The 18,964-nt window shown below is 41.0% G+C and overlaps 2 protein-coding genes across 6 annotated transcripts in view; both read right to left on the bottom strand.

Annotated features, from left to right (window-relative positions):
* Window positions 1–4,789, bottom strand: part of IPO8 (importin 8) — a 47,393-nt gene extending 42,604 nt beyond the window's left edge. The window contains exon 1 of the mRNA XM_075756223.1: window positions 4,675–4,789. Coding sequence (XP_075612338.1) covers window positions 4,675–4,758 — 84 coding nt within the window. The 5' untranslated portion in view covers window positions 4,759–4,789. The remainder of the gene's footprint in view (window positions 1–4,674) is intronic.
* A 7,625-nt stretch (window positions 4,790–12,414) lies between these two features.
* The window catches only part of CAPRIN2 (caprin family member 2), a 36,759-nt gene continuing 30,209 nt past the window's right edge, over window positions 12,415–18,964 (bottom strand). For 3 of the 5 annotated variants that reach the window (XM_075756198.1, XM_075756181.1, XM_075756206.1), the window contains 4 exons: window positions 16,908–17,093; window positions 15,618–15,718; window positions 14,802–14,868; window positions 12,415–13,330 (listed from right to left, as the gene is read on the bottom strand). In XM_075756198.1, coding sequence (XP_075612313.1) covers window positions 12,762–13,330; window positions 14,802–14,868; window positions 15,618–15,718; window positions 16,908–17,093 — 923 coding nt within the window. In that variant the 3' untranslated portion in view covers window positions 12,415–12,761. The remainder of the gene's footprint in view (window positions 13,331–14,801; window positions 14,869–15,617; window positions 15,719–16,907; window positions 17,094–18,964) is intronic. The other 2 variants (XM_075756209.1, XM_075756192.1) reach the window with 1 other exon arrangement.

Raw genomic sequence — 18,964 nt, 5'->3', positions numbered from 1 at the left:
CACATTTCAGTAAGTATAATTCTTGTGTCTTGCTTGCTGTCTCATTTAAAGCCCGCGGCAAGCAACTACTCCATAATGACATTTGTCAGTAACCTTCCCACTGCAGTGATAGCAACCACAGTGGCTGAGTGCAGAATGGCACAGGCAGGTGATTCTTCCCCTGCAGCACAACAGGACAATCCAGGACAATACAATGGACGTGGCAAACTGGAGCCTTCCCTCAGGTTCTGCAAACGAAGCCCAGACCATCCTTCTCCACCAGCAGTAAACAACATCTCTTTCTCTGTACCTCTGAATCCAAGCACGGCACATAAAATTTGCTGAAAAATCAAGGCACTACATCTCTGTTTGCAAAGACAAATGCACAGACAAAACCTGTACCTTGAATATGTATGCAATTAATTGTTTACAAAGATTATTTTAAGGCTTTCATGCATTTGATTTGAATGCTCAGCTATCTGGTTTACTAGGTTTTATTTTCTGTTTGCTGTGCACTGAAAATGTGCTACTTTTGGAAACTCTATCAGTATTTGTCACACTTGGGAATATTGTTGCAGTTGTTAATAGGATTTTCTCTTTTGGTTTTTATGCTAGCAGCCACAGTCAGGTTGTTAAAACAAACTGGAACTTCAAAAGACACTTTCTTCTTTCTTGACTACATCCAAAGCCATCATTTAGGGAGGGGAAAATGCAGAGTGTTTTTGCACACAGTGAAAATAAACACATATAAGAACCTACCTGAGCTTATTTCCTCTGTGGGTTCTGCTGCCAAACTTGTTCAGTCCCAAACTCCACTTTCACAGCACTTCTAACCATGCAAGTCAACTTCCTCATCAAATTGGTCTTCAATACAAATACCTGAGATTCCTTCCTCTAGGTAACAGGAGGTGCTCCCTGCCACTTTCAGAGTGGCCTTAAGATCCCTGCCTACCATGGCCACCAGCTCAACAAAGCTGTGGAAGATATGGAAGGAAACGCAACTTTATTCTGGACTTTTCTAATTTTGGCCAATTTTCTCACAATTCTTTCTCTTCTTCCAGCACTCAGTTCCCATCAAAGCCAAATTCTGGAAGTCCTTTTCAATATTTAAACAGCTGTATTTCTGCAATTGTGTTCTTCTTATTTTCCCCTTTGTTACAGGCCAAAGAAATGTATTACAGCAGGCTGAGCCAATGAAGATTAATGCATTAAAATCGTACAGTAATTCTATCTGAATTGGAATCAGAGATGGCTTTGTACGTTCAAACAATCAGACAGTACATTCCATGACACTCCAAGAACTGGCACATGAAAGCAATATTTAGTCATTTTTTTTAAAAAAAAAAAGATTTAAACCCAGCAAAGGTCCCTAAAGTCCGTGAGACAGACCTAACAAAAGTAACGGCCTAGAACAGACAGCAAAGAAAAGTGCACAGAAATGGAGTATTTTTCTTTATATAATTCACTATTCTAATAAGTACAGCGTGATTATTAAATAAGATCATGGAAGTGCACACTGATTGTGATGTGACAGACCTGGGAAAAAAAAGGGCGGGAGGGGAATGAAAGAAAAAGAGGAGGATGCAAGGCTGTGTACACTTAGAAAATCAACAGGCTAAAAGGGAAATGACAGCACTTACACAACAGAGATTACTGACCCAGCAGGAAATTACTGCTCTACTTGATAAAGTATCACATTTCAGACAAATCCCACACTTACACTTCTGTTCAGGTCACTGAGAGAAGTGAAGTTTGTTGATGACTCAGAAGTAGCATGCATCATCCAAAGAGAAAGATCAGAAAACTCCTACAAAGAACCGAATGATCTTTAGAACTGCATCAACAAAAATGGAGTGCGGTAATAGGGCAAAGTACATGGTCATACACTCAAGGAAAACAGAAATTTCTCCTAAAAGCTTGGGTTTCTTAGTGAGGAACAACCATAGGATAAAAGGACCTCAGTATGTTAAGTGGTAAGAAATATGTAGGCGTTAAACACGAAGAAGGTAACTGTAGTTTTAGGATGCATCAAATGAGGTATTAGTGGCATTGAGCGTGAGACTTTTTAGAATGCTGCAAACGCAAATGACCAGATTGCACAAGAAAGATTAATTCAAAGGAAAATCAGTGCAGAGAAGAGCTGTTCTCTCCTATTATCAGATTTCATAAATTCAGTTTTATGATAAGGCAAAGGAAATACAGCCTGTTGAGGCTAGGAAAACAGGCCAGTAGGGATCAGCCTTTGACAAATGCATCAGAGCGGGTACCAAGAAACCTATTCCAGTTAAGAAGTAAGGCTGGCACAAATGGATATAAATGGACCATAAATTAATTTTGGCTGGAAACCAACACTTGTTTCCAGCTGCAGGAGGAAGAAGAATCACAAACAGCCTTCCAATAGATATAATAAAGGGGAAAAAAAGCAAATTATGGAGTTGGGACTATTATGATATTGCTCTAAAGGACTCTCTGTATTGGTACAAGCAACGAGATACCTAAAGAAAGATGCTATATTGGTGGACTCGTAGGATTTATACTCTCTGGGAAGCTTCTGTAACTACCTGGATCAAAACTTGAAAGCAAACATACACTGCAGAGGGGCTAACAGAAGAGAAGTTTTAGCTCAATATGCATCAGCGTGTATCAGGAGCAGCACCACCTTCACTAGTGCACAGAATAAAGGTGACCCTTGTTCTGTTTGGCCAGGTGTTGTATTACCACTTCAGTACTTATTGTTGGAGGGTTTTCTGTTTGGTTGGTGGATTGGTTCCTTTGCTAGAACAAGATAAATGCTAGAATAGCATCTGGATTCCTGTACTTGCAGGAACACAGTTACATGTCAACACTATCATTAGATACATGGGAGTCTGACACGTTGCTTTGAAGTCTTACTTCAAAAGCACTGAAAGGCTTCAAGATGTCAAAGGCCCACGTTAAGCGACATTCCTCAGGAGCACTTTTGTTCCACTCATCCAAAGAGTCCTGTCAAACCTAGCACTGCATCAGTACACTATGTCAGTCAGATACATCATGCTTCATTTAGTAACAGGAAGCCTACACAATAATAGGTATGTCTTAAGTTCAAGATTCATTCCTTATAATAGTTATAAAAGAGAAAATATGTCAGCTATTTTAAATAAAAATCTGTATCGCAACCTGTTCTCGATAAATACACTTACAACCTTGAAACTAAAACTTGGGTCTTTCACGCAAATTACGTTACCCATCACTTGAACTTAAAACATTTTACAGATTTCAATCCTAAAATGCTTTCAAAACTTTTCCTGAGCTTCACAGTACTCATTGGTGCTGTTAAAACAACAGTGTTAGAAGCAGGACCCAGGAATCCAGACAGCTGCCTCTTTGTTCTGAGCCTGCCAAACATGCAGCAGTTTATTATTGTAGTTTTGATTCCTGTGCAACAGGCTGCTGACAAATATTTATCATTTCCCTCTCAGTCCTTAATAGTAGGGATAAAAATAGGTACTGATGAATTTTTAAAGTAACTACACCAAATAAAGAAGAAAAAAAGTTTTGCGTTTGTATCTAACTATCCGCAAAAGCATCCTCAATGCCCAGCACTTAATCCATTGATTTACTAAAGGAACTTGCCAACTGCTAAAGCAAGGATTAGCTATAGCTAATTTAGAAGGAGTTTTAACTTGCCTAAATAGAAAATTAAGCTGGAGGAGCAATCCTGAAGTAGCAGTAATTCCCGACAGTCAATTCTCATGGACCGTTTTGGTAACACACCAAGAGATGAAAAATCCAAGTCCTCAAATAGAATTGATCAAATATTCCATCAAAATATAGAGCTTAGAGCTTTGTTAATGTCGTGCAAGGGAACTTCTTCTTTTTTCAAATGCCCAAATCGAGATTGTGGTCACAGTTTTGATTCAGCGCATACTGCCGCTACATTAACTGCGGGATGCTGTGATAAATACTACCCACAAAAACCGAATGTGCCTTTCACAAAGTTTTACTCGGTGTACTGCTGAACGGGACAAAATGAATCCCTGACAGTCACTGCCGTCTATGATCTGTAAGAGCAAGAGAGAGATGTGAGCAGAGCGGAGCTCTGTGTCGCGCCTTCCAGCACCGAACGCCAGTACTTAGGCCACGCCGAGGGTTAGATCGCCGCACTTCACTTCGGTTCGCCCTGCTGCTGGGTCACCAAACCGAGGACAGCACTGAGCGAGGGCAGCGATCCCGCCCAGCCGCCGGCAGCCGGGCACCTACACCGCGGAGCCGGGGACGCTGGAGACGAGAGCCGGCCCGTCTCGCAGCGGCAGACCCCGCCCCGGGGGTCCCGGCAGCCGGACCGGGGCGGCCCTGCCTCCCGCTGCCAGGCCGCCCCCGCCCGGCGCTGCGGCCGAGCGCCCGAGCCAGCGGGGCGACCGCTGACAGCCGGCGCGGAAGCGCCCGCTCCGGCGGGGGGGGGGGGGATGCCGCCGCCGCCCCCGACCCGGCCCCGCTTTCCGCTACAGCCCGCGCAGGGGGAGGGCAGCGGCGCGGCCCCACTCCCCACAGCCCCTCGCTGCGGAGCGGAGCGGGCGGTCGCGGCGCCTCGGCACGGAGGAGGGGGCGCACCCCGACACCCCCCCCCCCCCGCCCCTTCCGGCGGGGCCGGGCGACCCCGTGCCGCGCGGTGGCCGGGGTGAGGCGCGGCGGGGCGGGGCAGGCCGCTCCCCTCACCTGATTGAGCTCGTTCTCGGCGGCGATGCGCAGTTTGGGGTCTATGGTGCCCTTCAGAGCCTGGATGATCCTGTTGGGATCCATCGTCCCCCCCCCTCGCCGGCAGGCAGCGCTTTCCCGGGCGCAGCAGGAGGAAGAGGAGCCGCCGCCGCTAGCGCCGCCGCCCCCCCGTGCCACAATCACAGGCTCGTGTCCCCCAGCCCCCCCGGTCCCTCTCCAGAGCCATTCACCGGTTTGCGACAGCTGGGTGTCGGGAAACGGGCACTGCTTTACGGCCGCAGCGCCGCCTTCTGGCTTCGTGCAGAGGTCGGCGAGAGGTGGCCGCCATCTTGTTGTACGGATAAAAGTCAGCCGGGGTGGCTCGCGGTGGGTGGCCATGTCGCGGTACGGAGGAAGAAGCGGGGGGGGGGGCGGTGGCGATGCGGCTGCTGGCTCCTCTGCTGCAGCCTCTGCGTCCAGGGACGCCTGCCCCGTTCTCCATTCCCGGAGACACCAACCGGAGACTCGGCCGATAGCAAACCGCCGCTCTCATGGCGATGGAGGGGAAGGCTCAGGACCCCGGCAGGGAGCAGACCCGGGCAGCCGCGGCAGCGAGGGGGCGGCTGGGCCAGGGGAGGCAGGGCCTCACCACTGCAGCCAGCCTGCAGCCGCCGCTGCTGCGGTTGTGTTGAGGTTCCTCTGTCCATCGCTGCTTGGTGGCCTCTTCTGGTACCTTACAGTGAGTGGCAGCGCTAAGGCACACCAGGCCCACAGGCGTTTGGTTGCCCGGCCTGTGGGATGCGGCCAGACCCTCTGCACCATCTTTAGCAGCACATACTTGTGCTGTACTTAAAAATAATCCTAGTTTTCCTTCTTAATAGTTTACTCCATGCAGGAAGAAAGAGATTTGCTGCAAGGAGCTTCCTAGAACGTGCAGTTGGGGCGCACATGATGATTCCTACTATGCTTCTGATACTTGTCATTATGTAGATGAGTAGACCCTGAAAATGGTTTGCTTATCTTAATGGTGTTTGCATGTGACAGTGTGTGGAACGTGCTTAGCACTCAGGTTGTCAGGAATACACAAACGCCACTTCTAACCACAGGCATTTGCCCCACTGTGATGCTCCGCTCCTGTCCAGTTTCTCCCCTTAAATCCTAGAACATGCAGGTGAGCCAAAGGAAGATGTAAACAACTGTGCAGGTATAAGATAACTATCAGAGGTGCAGTTCACAACATGGCAGAAAAAAACTCATGACTGATACAATCGTAGCCAAAACCTTCAGTTACTTCTGCAGGTGATGTTTTACATAACATTTACAAACCAGAGATGTGTTACTAAACTGTAGAAGTAACAGAAAGGCTATTTGCTGTGTTTTGGAAGAGTCAAACGTAAGGGCAATTACAAGATCATACCATTATATAGATGTCTTAAGAACACAATTGGACTGTGTGTCATTTTTTCATTGTAATTACAGTATAAAATGTCACTTCTCATTACTGCTCCTCAATTAAGAAAACAGAAGTACTTCCCTCAACTTCTGTATTACCTGACCTATACTGAAGAATATTCTTCTTAACAATGGTGAATGCAGAGGAGTACCATTTATGGCAGGGATAGCCTTCTCTAACTGAGGGGACTGTATGGTAATACTTGCCACAACATCTTTACTGTCACTAAATAACTTAAGTTTCTAAATTGCTTACAAGAAAAAATGTTAAAGCATCTAATACTATAATGATTTTATTAAAAAAAAAGTCTCTTAATAAGTTTGCCTAGAATACAAGAAGAATTTAGCTGTAAAAACGAATCACACTTACCTAGTATCTGGAGATTGTGCATGCTCTTGCGGTTTTCTTCACTTTTTGAAGTGGTGCAGAACACCTATTGTTGTTCAAGTACTGTCTTTCTGTTCTCTGGTAATGCAGGTCTGAAGCATCTAGCAAAAAATTGTAGGTACTTTTATTCATCTTGTCATTCCTTCTTAAAAGCAGAGGAGAGTATGTCCAGTAATCATAAAATATATCAAACAAAAAGCAATGTGAGTGTAAAAAGTATATATTGTTAACTATGGTAGTTCTTTGCCATTTTGGTTAAGATAGTAAGACTAGTCCAGGGAAAACTGCCCATTTTAAAGACATTGAATCATGTATCCCACTAAAACCAAATTACTTTAAAGGATTTTGAGCTCTACTTCCTTTTCCAAAATGGGAATGTTATGGACAGTTTAAAAGCAGTTCTGTTTTATTCCGTTTTTGTGTATTCATCTGTGGTACGAGAACTCAGAAGTTATGAAACTGATTCACTGAAGGACTTGAGTCTTGTGAAGCTGGTAATGTAACACATATCAATAAAGACCAAAATATGCTTAAAGTCTATTTTAACATCTTCCTAAAATGTTTTTCAGAATGTTATTGCACTTACCACTTGTATTTAAAACAGCACGTTTAACACACAACATTTACTACAAAAAAAAAGGGAAAAGATTTTGTACCTAAGATTTTACTTTTAAGACCTGCTTTTTGTGCACACAGCCATCAATGAGGCAATAGAAACAAGTCTCTAAATTGAGTAGCATCCAGCTCAATAACGCTTATTTCCTTTGTAATATGTCAGCAGTGATTTAATTGTGGAAGTATTGTTGCAAGCATTTTAGTCTACCTGTGCGCTGGGTTAGATGTCTGCCTGATAGTTCTTCCTGTAAAACATGAACCTCCATAGATACCAGTGGCTATGTTATTCTAAAAATAAGTTTAATCATTAATTGAAATATTTTTATGTAAGTTGAAACACTTCACAATGAAAGTAATTTCTTATAAGCAAGAACTTGTATGCCTTTTTGTTAGAGCAAAGATTCTGTTAATATTTTGGGCTGCAGCTACTTCAAAATAATGGATCTGGGACTGAATTAGAATGTGTTTTTTTTCAAAAATAATGTTTTGCTACTCAGCAAAATAAAGAATGAGGTAGAATTGTGAGATTTTCTTGTCAGCTGTCTACCACTGTTGCTGAGGGAAGACCCAGTGTGCAAAGGACAAGTGATATACAAAGAAACTAAAAACAAATAAATGAAATCCAAGTTGCACCAGCGTGCAAGTACAGAAAAAAAGGATGAGAATAAAAGGGTGGTGAGGAGACAAGAGAAAGCAAAGGTTATTTTTTTTTTAAAGATCCAAAAATCTCCAGGTGCACTAAACCAACACTTTTATGAAGTATTTAGAACAAGCAATCATATTTTGAAACTCAGTTGCTGAAACCAAAGATTTTTAAAGCAACGTTAAGTTTAACCTCAACGAAAATCAGACCAAGTTCCTGACAGAGTTGTTATCAAGATAAATTCATTAAGTTCAAGAACTTTGGGAGATGGAGAAAAAATAGAAAAGCCTTACATATTGCAGGTTACTTAGAATCAGGCCTTTGACTTTTGGTTGTTTTGAAATGCAGGCAGTGTTTTAGCTGAATGCTACATGCAACGTACTTCCTGCCGGCGTAGAACAACTCCTCCCTTATGTTGCCAACCGAGTTCATTTAGGATGGCATCTGGTTGTAGTTCATAAGAGATACTCGTGGAAAAGTATGAGAAAGAAGACAACGATCCTTTGTGTGATGTGCTACAAGCTAAAAGTAATCCACTGTTTTCAATATAGGGTTTACTTCATTGTAGTAAACTAATGACAAAGTGATTGGACCTGTACTTAGCATAAAGCCTCCCTTCCGTATCAACCACAGCCCTTACTCATCTAAGACCCAAACAATCTGAAAGCTGCATGAACTAGTACTCTCCTGCCAAATTAGTACTTCACAATATGGGTTTTTTCCACGTACACTACCACCTGGAAATGTTCAGTCAGCAGATACAAATTGAGAAGCTTTTTCATTCTTAATAGAATTGTTTATAGTTGGGAGACAAGACACGTTAAGGTGATCAGAGACTTGTGAACAAGTGCATAAGGAGAGTTAACTCGTTTTTACCTGGTTACGGTAGAGTACATCTCCAATTAGAACACACAACAGACTTCTCGTATCCTCCACAAGACTATCAAACTTAATTTTCTCAAAAGACATGTATAGATTTGATAAAAAGCTAGGAAGAATGATGTGCAGCAGATAAACGTATGCCAGGCCTCCAAATACGACTTTGATCGGAGTTAAATTCTGAAGCAGTCTCCCCCACTGACTGTTTTGTCAGAGCAGCTGTAGATAATTTACAGCAGTCAGGGAGGAAAACATAAGCAAGCTGAACCAGCACAACCCAACAGTGACATTCTCTGCACCACCACCGTAGATCATTCACGGTCTCCTCTCACTTCCATACCCTGGGAGAAAAACACACAAAAGTCACAAGTCCATTAGTATTTTGAAAACTTGAAGAAACCTTTTGTCATGGTTGAACCCCATGAGTAGGCAGCTCGGCACCACGCAGCTGCTCGCTCACTCCCTCCTGGTGGGACAGGGAAGAGAATTGGAGGGGCAAAAGTGAGAAAACTCATGGGTTGAGATCAAGACAGTTTAACAGGTAAAGCAAAAGCCATGCATGCAAGCAAAACAAACCAAGGAATTCATTCCCCACTTCCCATGGGCAGGCAGGTGTTCAGCCATCCCCAGGAAAGGAGGGCTCCGTCACGCGTAACGGTGACATGGGATACCAGACGCCGTAACTCCGATGTCCCCCCTTCTTCTTCTTCCTCCAGCTTGTGTTGCTGAGTGTGATGTCATATGGCTTGGGGTATCCCTTTGGTCCCGGCTGTGTCCCCTCCTAACTTCTTGCGCACCCCCAGCCTGCTCACTGTCGGGGTAACATGAGAAACAGAAAAGGCCTTGACTCTGTGCAAGCATTGCTTAGTAATAACTAAAGCATCCCTGTGTTATCAAATCCAAAAATCCAGAACACATCAGCACACCAGCTACTGTGATGAAAATTAACTCTATCCCAGACAAAACCAGTACACCCTGCCATTTCAGGGTAGTTCCAGTATTTCACTGAATTCAGAGAAGGAAACATGGAAATTCACTCACTCAAAATCCAAACCTAGTGTTAGCTCCTTACCCTTACAGTTTATCTTCCGCAGTCTGCACAAGATCACTAAACTGGAGAGAATTTAGGTGATACCTGATTTGTACAGCAAAGACAGCAATAGAAGTTAGCAGAACTATGATGCCTCTTTGTATGTCTTAATTAGAGCCAATTATCATCCTTACATAGTTTAGGCATACCTACTACAACAATTCAAGCAACTTCATTTAACAACTATTGAGGAAAAAAGTATCGGCAGATCATATTTTCAAGTTGTAAAACTCACCTGTTAAATGCTTTGCCCAGAAGTAGAAGATGGGTCTAGGTCTTTAGTCTGGACATACTGAGGTAGACTAAAACTGATGTCAGTAAATAATGCACTGAAATACCCTGAGGTACTTTGAAAAGCTTTCAAAACCAAGCATTAATCTAGAAGCACAAAGAATGAGGTATCAATATCCTAATGTTTATCACAGGAAATCATATCAGGTCATAGTTTTAGGTATTTTGAAGATTAGAATAGGAATTTTCTACCAGTGGATTTCGGCCAGCTATTGGTGTGGAGAAAGGACGTTTTGCTCAGTCTTCTACAGTATTTTTTAAACATAGCCTTAGCATCTAAGGTTCAGTACTAGCCTTTTTAGTTGCATCTAGTCTGAAAGCTTTTTTATGACAGTAGTGCCTGTTGTACTGGTGTTCCTTCTTGTAACAGAGGTCAGCTAAAGCTGTGTTTGTGGCTCTGACTAGAAACCCAGTGAAAAACCAACAGTTCTAGCTAAGGTGATACTATGTGAGAAGCCTATAGGATAAAACTGATCATATTTTGTTATTCTGTGGGAAGAGAATTGTCCAAGTTATATATTTTTTAACAAAGATCAGGAAAAACCAGACATTTTATTTTAAAGTAGCTGGTACTATAGAAATTATTCCAACTCAGACTGATAAACCCTATAAAAATATAAAGGTTTTTTTTTAAAAGCCATTCATTATAGTATTTTGGTCAACTTTACTACTAAGGAACAGTATAACAATTAGATTTCATGCTTCATGATATCTGCACGCTTCTGGTTGTGACAGCACGTACTCCTTTAGTTAGGAATTTTAAAATCCATCTTACAGATGGACAACCAGCTCTGAAATTGGTATGTTTACCTCAGTTATCTTAAATATCCGCAAGCTAAAGATACATAAAAGCTTTGCTAGATCTGCCAGTAAGAAATAAGATGAAACAGGTAGTAACACAGGCCCACCAAGCAGTCATCCAGACTTGATTGAACTGGAGCATTAGAAAGCAACAAGTGCTTCCTGTATTGACAGTAACTGCCTCTGAGGTTGCCAAAGGCCTGTCTACTCCATTCCATATTACTATACAAAGAAAGTTAACAGTCTAAGAAAAAAGTGCTAATTAAACTCCTGCCACTTATCCTCCACTGAGAGTGCATTCTAGAAATAAGCCTCTTTATTGGCTAAGGTCAGAATTAACATGTTTAAAAATACAAAGTACAGTTAAGGCTTGACATTTTTGCCTGTAGCAGTTAAAATTATGTTCCCTAAGACTTTATCCCACCTAAATTTCTCATCTCGAAACTTGCCAAAGAAATTAAACCAAGACTTGAAGTATGATCATCCTCAAAATCTATATGAAAAAGAAACCTAAGCTTGGAATAAACCCAAGATTTTTATGCCAGTAACTTTATGAAGTCATGCCAGACAACTTGTTTTGGCATCTGCATGGTAGCAGGGGAAAACTGTTTAAAGTTGGAAGTTGTGAAACTAGTTACCAAGAAACAGCAGCTTCACATCAGGTCTGAAGTTTATTCCATTTAGGTTTTTACTTTTGTTTAAATAAGCAGATAGCTGAACTACTTTTACTTTGCATAGTTCTAGCTCATCCTTAGATACACCAGTCAGGCTTTTGCACTGCTACCTTAGTACACTCAGATAAAGTACTTCCTACTGCTAAAACAGACTACTGAAGTTTTTAAAAGTAGAAAGAGACAGTGACCTACAGTCTTCTTACTAGTTCATACTTCCACTTTAAACACTGAAATGCTTTATAGCATTTGACTTGCTGCAGCTTAGACGAGGACATACATCACAGCTTTTCAGTTCTCAGGCCACAAAGATTGCTGATAGTCACATAGCCTGTTAGTTCCAAGAAAGGAATTTCATGAACACTTCCTAGCATTTGTATTCAGGTTTGATTTAAAATGCAGGCAGTAGGCTTCAACTACAAATACCAAGCTCCTCAGCAGCTCTGAAAGGAGATGAATAGGATTGTAATACAAGTTAAGTCTCATGGGGGAGGGAATCCATACATATTTGTGCTTCACAAGGGTCAGTCAATTTTAACTTTAAATATATTGCAGCTGAATAACAAACAGTGACTGTTTTGAAGCTTAAGAATTTCAGCTACATCACTTCTGAAGGGCAGGTGATATGACAAAGCTAGGTTTAGATGCATATCCTGTCAAAATCAAGTCGTCCTAATTTCACTTCTAATTTCATGACCTTTCAGTTAAAAAGGAAGCAGGTAAGTAAATCTTGAATTCATTTTGATCAAGGGATCAAAATGAATGAGAATGGCATCAAGCAAGAACTAAACAAGTAATCCCAATTAACTATAACCTGAGTTACTGAAACTTGAAGACCAGTTCTATTTAATAGCATGCATGTACACCCCACATCAGGAATAAGCTCAGTTTGATATATTTTAAAAATAAAGACCACTGGCAAGATTAATACTAAAATGCATATTAACTTGTTTTATTGAGGCACAACAAGGCATTGTGAATAGCCCATACTTGAGGCAATCGATAGTGTAGTAAGCTGGACATTAATACAGTTTAGGGTAAGTGCAAACAATATACATTCACAGCTTTACTAGCAAGGCTACATCACAACTGATAAAGTGCCAAATTAGTGCTGATTCAGTACCCCAACTCCATGATTTCACCTTGCACAACAGGACCATCACTTCCCCCAATAATGGAACCACATATCTTCTATGAAGTCAGTAGTAAGTGCAAAGCTAGTCCCACCCCCCTCCACCAAGGTGTTTGGAGCAGCTCTTGTAAACATCGCACTGGATTTTAGTCCTGATAAAGGAGGTATCCCGAAAAAGTGGAGTATTTCCAGCTACTTCCATAGATGGCTCCCCGATGCAGACGCAACCAGATCTGATCTCCCTGGAACAGCTGCAGGACCGCATGGTTACTAGCTGTTTCATGATCAGGAGCCCCATCATTTGCATATGCTGACACTAGGACCTCTTCATTCTTCATGAGATTCACATACAGGGGGACATTTACAGCCAGTTTCAGCATGTGGAAGATGAAGACATATGTACCATTCACTGGACAGTTGAACCTACCAAGCTGGATATCAAAAGTTTCTCCAAGGTTGTTCAGCAACAGATCAAACACAATTGGCTGGTCTAGAGTTCCAGGGGCCAAGTTAGATGTTCTAGCGGCAGAAAAGGCAACTCTCATCTGCTGCGGGAGAGGGTAGACATGCACTGGTAGTATGGTGGCAGCTTGGCTTGTCACTGGCATATCAACAGGGGTGATGCTGCGGGAGTCTCCCTGCCCAGAGTCCCCACTGTTAAAGGTTTCATTGTCTCGTTCTGGACTGCTCACTTGAGAGGAATCACTCCACCCTGCTGTTAAAGATGATTAGCAATGATAAATAAGTATTATAACAGAAGGATACTCTTAAGCCTGCAGGCATAATCTTAAGCAGCAAGTGGCTTTGCAATAGATCTTTCAGCTACAGGAAGTTGTCAAAGGACCCCACTGAGAACAGAACTTTGAAGCTGGTTTAATTCATCATTACACTTGCTGCACTGAGCAGGATGGACTAAAATTTAACGATGAACAATGACTTTTCATACTTTTAGGTAGGAGAGGGCACCAGCTTGGAAGAGTTTTAGCTTTAGTATTTGCCACATACACATATTACCATAAAAAAGCATATGCTAGCTTCTTTGTGGAGATAATCTAATTTCTGAAAAAACTGTCAGGGTTACCAAAAGCCACGTAGTCATTTAGGTCACCTTCAAGACCTCTATTTGCACTTCAAGTTACCTCAGTACTGTTCCTCTGGAGCTGCATTCTTAGTAGGTCATATCAACCTATGATGCTGGAATATATTAAGTTTGAAGAACTAGAACTGCTTGTAAGCTTTCTGCACCCTGCTCCCCAAAGTGAAGTTGTTTATCTTTTCAGATATCCAAGTTAAAAGGGTCTACAATGAAAACATTAATAGATCTAAGATTTAAGACAGTTGCCTTCAAGTTTCAAGCCACTTATTTCCACTGGAAAGGAACACCTTAAGATATTAAATAAAACTAAGTAAAATTGATACTGATACCTCACTGATATCTATTACTGACTTGCCACAATCTCATATTTCTTTTATTTCTCTTCTGAAGTGTATTCTGAGTTCTCCCTGACAGAGATGACCTGTTTTATCCTAAAACTGTTTCCATGATATGCCATCATTTCCCTTTATTCTTCAAAGTAGGGATCTATAGTTACCATTAATCTTTTTCATCTATAGCACTGCTTTTCACCTTTAGTCCAGCTTTTTCCAGCATGTTTTCCAGGATTAAATTATCTTGTTCAGAACTTCTCAAAATACATGCTTGGCTTGAAACAGCTAGTCTTACATATTTCTTTACATTTTGTAAACCTAAACATGGAAGTACAGAGTAAACCTGTATTCTCAAACAAACTTTTTTCTATGAAAAATAGTTATTTTAAGGTTCTAGGATCTGACAGCTTACCCAGAATCAGGCGAGACCGTACAATTAAGGGATGGAGCCAAATGCAACATGGGAACCACCCTGCATTTATTTCCTGGTCAGTTTATTTGTGAAGAAAGTTCAGTGAGGTACCATTGTGTCAGAACTTTGACATGTGAAGACACCAAATTGAGAGGTGAAATTACATCTGCTGCTACGCAATGGTGACTATAAGAACAGTACTTAAACTTTCATCAATATTGGTTAATTTATACCAAGCTTGATCTGTTTGATCAGTAATAGTACACTTTTTCCTCACTAGTCACACTTCAGGATCTGCTATGCCAAGCACATACATGTACCACAGCAACCCTGAGGTTAGCCTTACCTCTTGAATTTGCTCGAGGACCACTAGTTATCCCACCTCGTTTATAGCACTGCTGGTAATTAACATCCTAAGAGGAACAGAAGTATTAGTAAAATTGCTATGAGCAAATCTGAGAGCAAATGGGACTACAAAATAGTATTTTTTCATTTGCACGATTATTTCAAGCTCTAGAAAGACGATGAGGGAGTTCATAATTAAGATGTAGATAAACAGCCTTATTTATTGAAAATTTAATTTCATATAAGCTATTGTAAAAATAAAGAGCTATTTCAATCTATTCTAGCAAGTTAGCTTCTGAATTACAGTCAGGTCAGTTCATTGAGCATTACCTTAAATCTCAGGTCTGTTACAAGTCTGTACAGAAGAATATATTTCATTTAAAAGCTGAAAATGCACCTCCCACCAGGAACACCTTTCCTTTCTTACATTTTTTTAGGGTTTTTTTTTTTTACCTAACCAAATTCTCAGTATCCTTTTTAAGAATTCATTATTTTATACTCCAGAGGCATTAAGAACTAACTTTAAAATCCATAGTAAAATGGATTCATTATGCCACATGTTATTTGCCATCTGTTTGCATTTTGAAGATTCCATTCAGACTAAAATCAACCTATCATACAGAGATATCTGTCTGAACTGACTTCCTATTTCAGCTGCTGTCTACTGTTCCAAAAAAAGGGTTTCAACTAGGAAACAAAACTAAACTCTAGCTTGTAAAGAATAGTGCACCTGTTAGGATAATGAAAAGCTACAGTATTAGAAGACTTCTCCCATACAGTGCTCAAGAAGGCTACTGGAAACAAAGTCAATGCTTACCCTCTGAGAATATGGCATTCCAGCATAATCTCTACCAGGGAACTGCAGCTGGCCATAGTTGCCATTAGTTATTGAAGGTGAGCCTCTGTAAGCATCAAAACCTGTTCAAATAAGGTTGATTATTCAGTAGTATTTATGGTTTGGTTTACAAGTACAAGTCCAGAATACAACTAGAGCTCCCTTTCGGCAGTTGTGTATTACATTATGAATTGCACATCTATTCCTTATTTCAGAGTCCCACTACTCCAATAAAGAATGCATTTTATTAGCTACTCTGAACTATTTAATGCATGTATCAAAATTACATGTTTATAAATATTAACACCAGACCTTAACAATTACCTGTTTGATATTAATGGGACTTGACAGAACAGCTGAAACTTGCTAGAGCCAGAGACAGGATTTAGCTGAAATAAGAAACACTTTCTTTTGCTATTACAGATGGTTAGCTATGATTGTTACACATTTTAGCATATAATATTTAGCATCTTTAGCTATTACACTAGTTACCAAACCCTTAAGTGCTGGTAAATTAGAACTACATAACTCATTCTCTGGTACTTGTTCCTACAAGGTGTTGAGCAGTCTCAGCCCAGTAACTGAAACAACTTCTATCACAGACTAAATGCCCTTCCACTTCAAAAGTGGAATCGACCACACCTATCAACAACCTTAAGTTGGTAACTGCTGAGGGTCAGCCAAAACTCTCCGTAGTACTTCAGCTAGCAGCAGAATAGCATCTGATTTGGAGAGACCAAACAATCATTCTCTTAAAACCCTTCAGTTTGTTATTAATCCAAAAGTGCTCTCCACTACTCGGAACCTCTCCCCCTCAATCCCAGTTTCTGCTGGTAATATTAAAGCCAGCAGTACTAAGCAAAGAGCATCTTGTTTGAAGCAAATACTGCAAGTGACATCTGAAGAGAAAATACCTGCCCAGAATGTTTGCAAGACAGATGCGAAGAAAAGAATAAAGGAGGTAAAGAGTTCAGAAGGGTAAACAAAATTGCAAGCTGAAGAGTCTGTACAATTAAATAATTTAATAGCCTATTAATAAAAGTTACTTTCATAATTCAAAAGGCTATGAAATTGCTCTGCCAGTTCACCTGACACGTGAAGTACAGGCTACTTGCTTAAATTCTACAAAGGAAGACCCCAATCTCTGCACATTGCTCAGTCTGTTTTAAGAAGTTTCACATATAGAACTTAATCTAATGTAGTAACACTAAAACATGTTTTAACATAACATGGTATTAAATTTATTAAAGGTGGTAGTAAATACATACATACCTTTGTACCCACCAGGGGAACGATATGAATTAGCCAGTGACCTTCCACCTCTAGCAGATCCTCTGACAGACCCACGACTGTTAATGTAAGGCTGAGGGGGTCTGGGAATGACATTGGTCTGTGCTGGATAAAAGGCAAGGCTACCATTGCTAACAGGAACAGCTCCATCAGGTTGATAATTCACTGCTTAAAACAGAAGGCACAGGTGAATTCAAAGCTTTTATAACTGTAAAAAGTTATCACACCTAGAAGCAAGGGCAGCATTAGGAAGGTCAGATACCGATTAAGCTGTTCTGAATATCCTGTTCTTATGCTCCTTCATTATTCCAAATAAGTGGGGATCCTCCCCTTTGTTCTGCTGAGTGTAATGCTTGTTAAAGTATACTCTAGACAACCCAGGCTGTCAGGGCAAGCCTCTAATGCATTCAACAAGATTCAATTGCCTAGGTCAGAACAAGCTTGCTAGCAACATCACGAAAATAACCAAGCTAGAATAAGATCAAGTAACACCTGATTAAGAATTTTCAGTTAGAACCAACACTGTTCTACTAGCAAGACCTTAGTGGTCTATCTGATAAACTAGGTCACCTCAGTGTCAATGTCCTTCAAAGTGATGAGAGAAACTCAATCTTACCTAGATAGCAATAAGACAACTGTGGAAAGCTAGATATTTGGGTTCAGTCTCTTCAGACATTCCTGCCACATGTTATTAGACAGTTCAACACCAAGCAACAGGTACTCAAGAATGCTTTTCACTCACAGGGTGGTTGAATGGTTAGCTTTAAATACAGACCTTGCAACCATGTGTTTCCACAGGACCATGCTTTGTATCAATCCAAAAAGTTTAAAAACTGATCCAGAGTGACAGTCTAAACCCCTTTCTGAAGTCTGTGCAGAACCACTGCACAAGATTAATAAAAAAGCATGATGTTCCATCAGAAAACTGTATAGAAGGCTGATCACCTGTAGTCTCAGTGATGAGAAGGAATATTCAAGCTAAACATGCTTTCCTGACTGCTATGCTTATATTGTGCCTTGGAACTCTAATCTTCATGTGTGTCACTGACTTTACATGGTATCCGTCTATTTCTACCATAATTCCTATGAAGAATCCTCTGGCAGAAAACCAGTAATTTTAAGTGAGCTTGAGTCACTTGATTAGATAGTCTTATAAATCCAGATTCCTAGCTGCCAGCTTCCTTTCATCCTGGAACCTGTTTCAGGCAAATTTAGGGGCTAGTCTCATTTTAAATTCTTAGTGTCAGCTATATAAATTCACCTGGTACAATATCTGAATGTCAAGCAGGTCAGTTGCGTTGAATAAGGCAGCTCAAGACCCCACTTATCGGAAGTTTAGTATTCTTCAGGTCAGACACTCAGACTCAACCAGCTAATAAAGTCAGCATTGGTAAGAAATCAGAGCTATATAAACAGAAGTAAAAAGAGGATTATCTTTTGCTGCAGAGTAGGCTGTCATCAGCTTCCGCCTGCTTCAGGCTCAAAGTACATGCATGAACCATTCCTGCAGCTCAGCTGATTCTCAACACATCACTAAATTACACTAACTTGTGATTGAGGCCTCCTAGTTAGGAAATTAGCCTTCCTAGGTAACAAACTAGTGACAAATTTAGGGCTGAATTAGGAACAACATGGATCTCTGCTACAGAAAGCTAGAACTTCAACATCATAAGATACAACTGGAATAAGTAGGAGTAGCAGACATGACCTGTCAGTAACTTGTTAAATGCTTCTCTCTAATATAGTAGGGTGCAATATCCATGTGAAGATTTTGGCAAGTACTAATACAGTCAAGATCAGCCATGTGTTTTACAATAATTATATGCGAGAGATAAATTCAAAGGAAAGATACCAGCCCATTCTTTAAACAAGAAAATTCTAAATCCTAAACAGCTCTCAGATGACATTTTAGTCTTGTACTAGCAGCACAAAATACTTATCACTTTGGGTAATTCACCTCAGCAATGAAAGCTTATCCCAACTTTCATATTTAGAATTCTGCAACTCCCAGCAGTACAGCAACACTTGTATCTATTACC

The sequence above is a fragment of the Balearica regulorum genome, chromosome 1, assembly GCF_011004875.1.
Source record: "Balearica regulorum gibbericeps isolate bBalReg1 chromosome 1, bBalReg1.pri, whole genome shotgun sequence".
Taxonomy (NCBI): domain Eukaryota; kingdom Metazoa; phylum Chordata; class Aves; order Gruiformes; family Gruidae; genus Balearica; species Balearica regulorum.
This window is presented reverse-complemented; position numbering and strand designations above follow the sequence as displayed.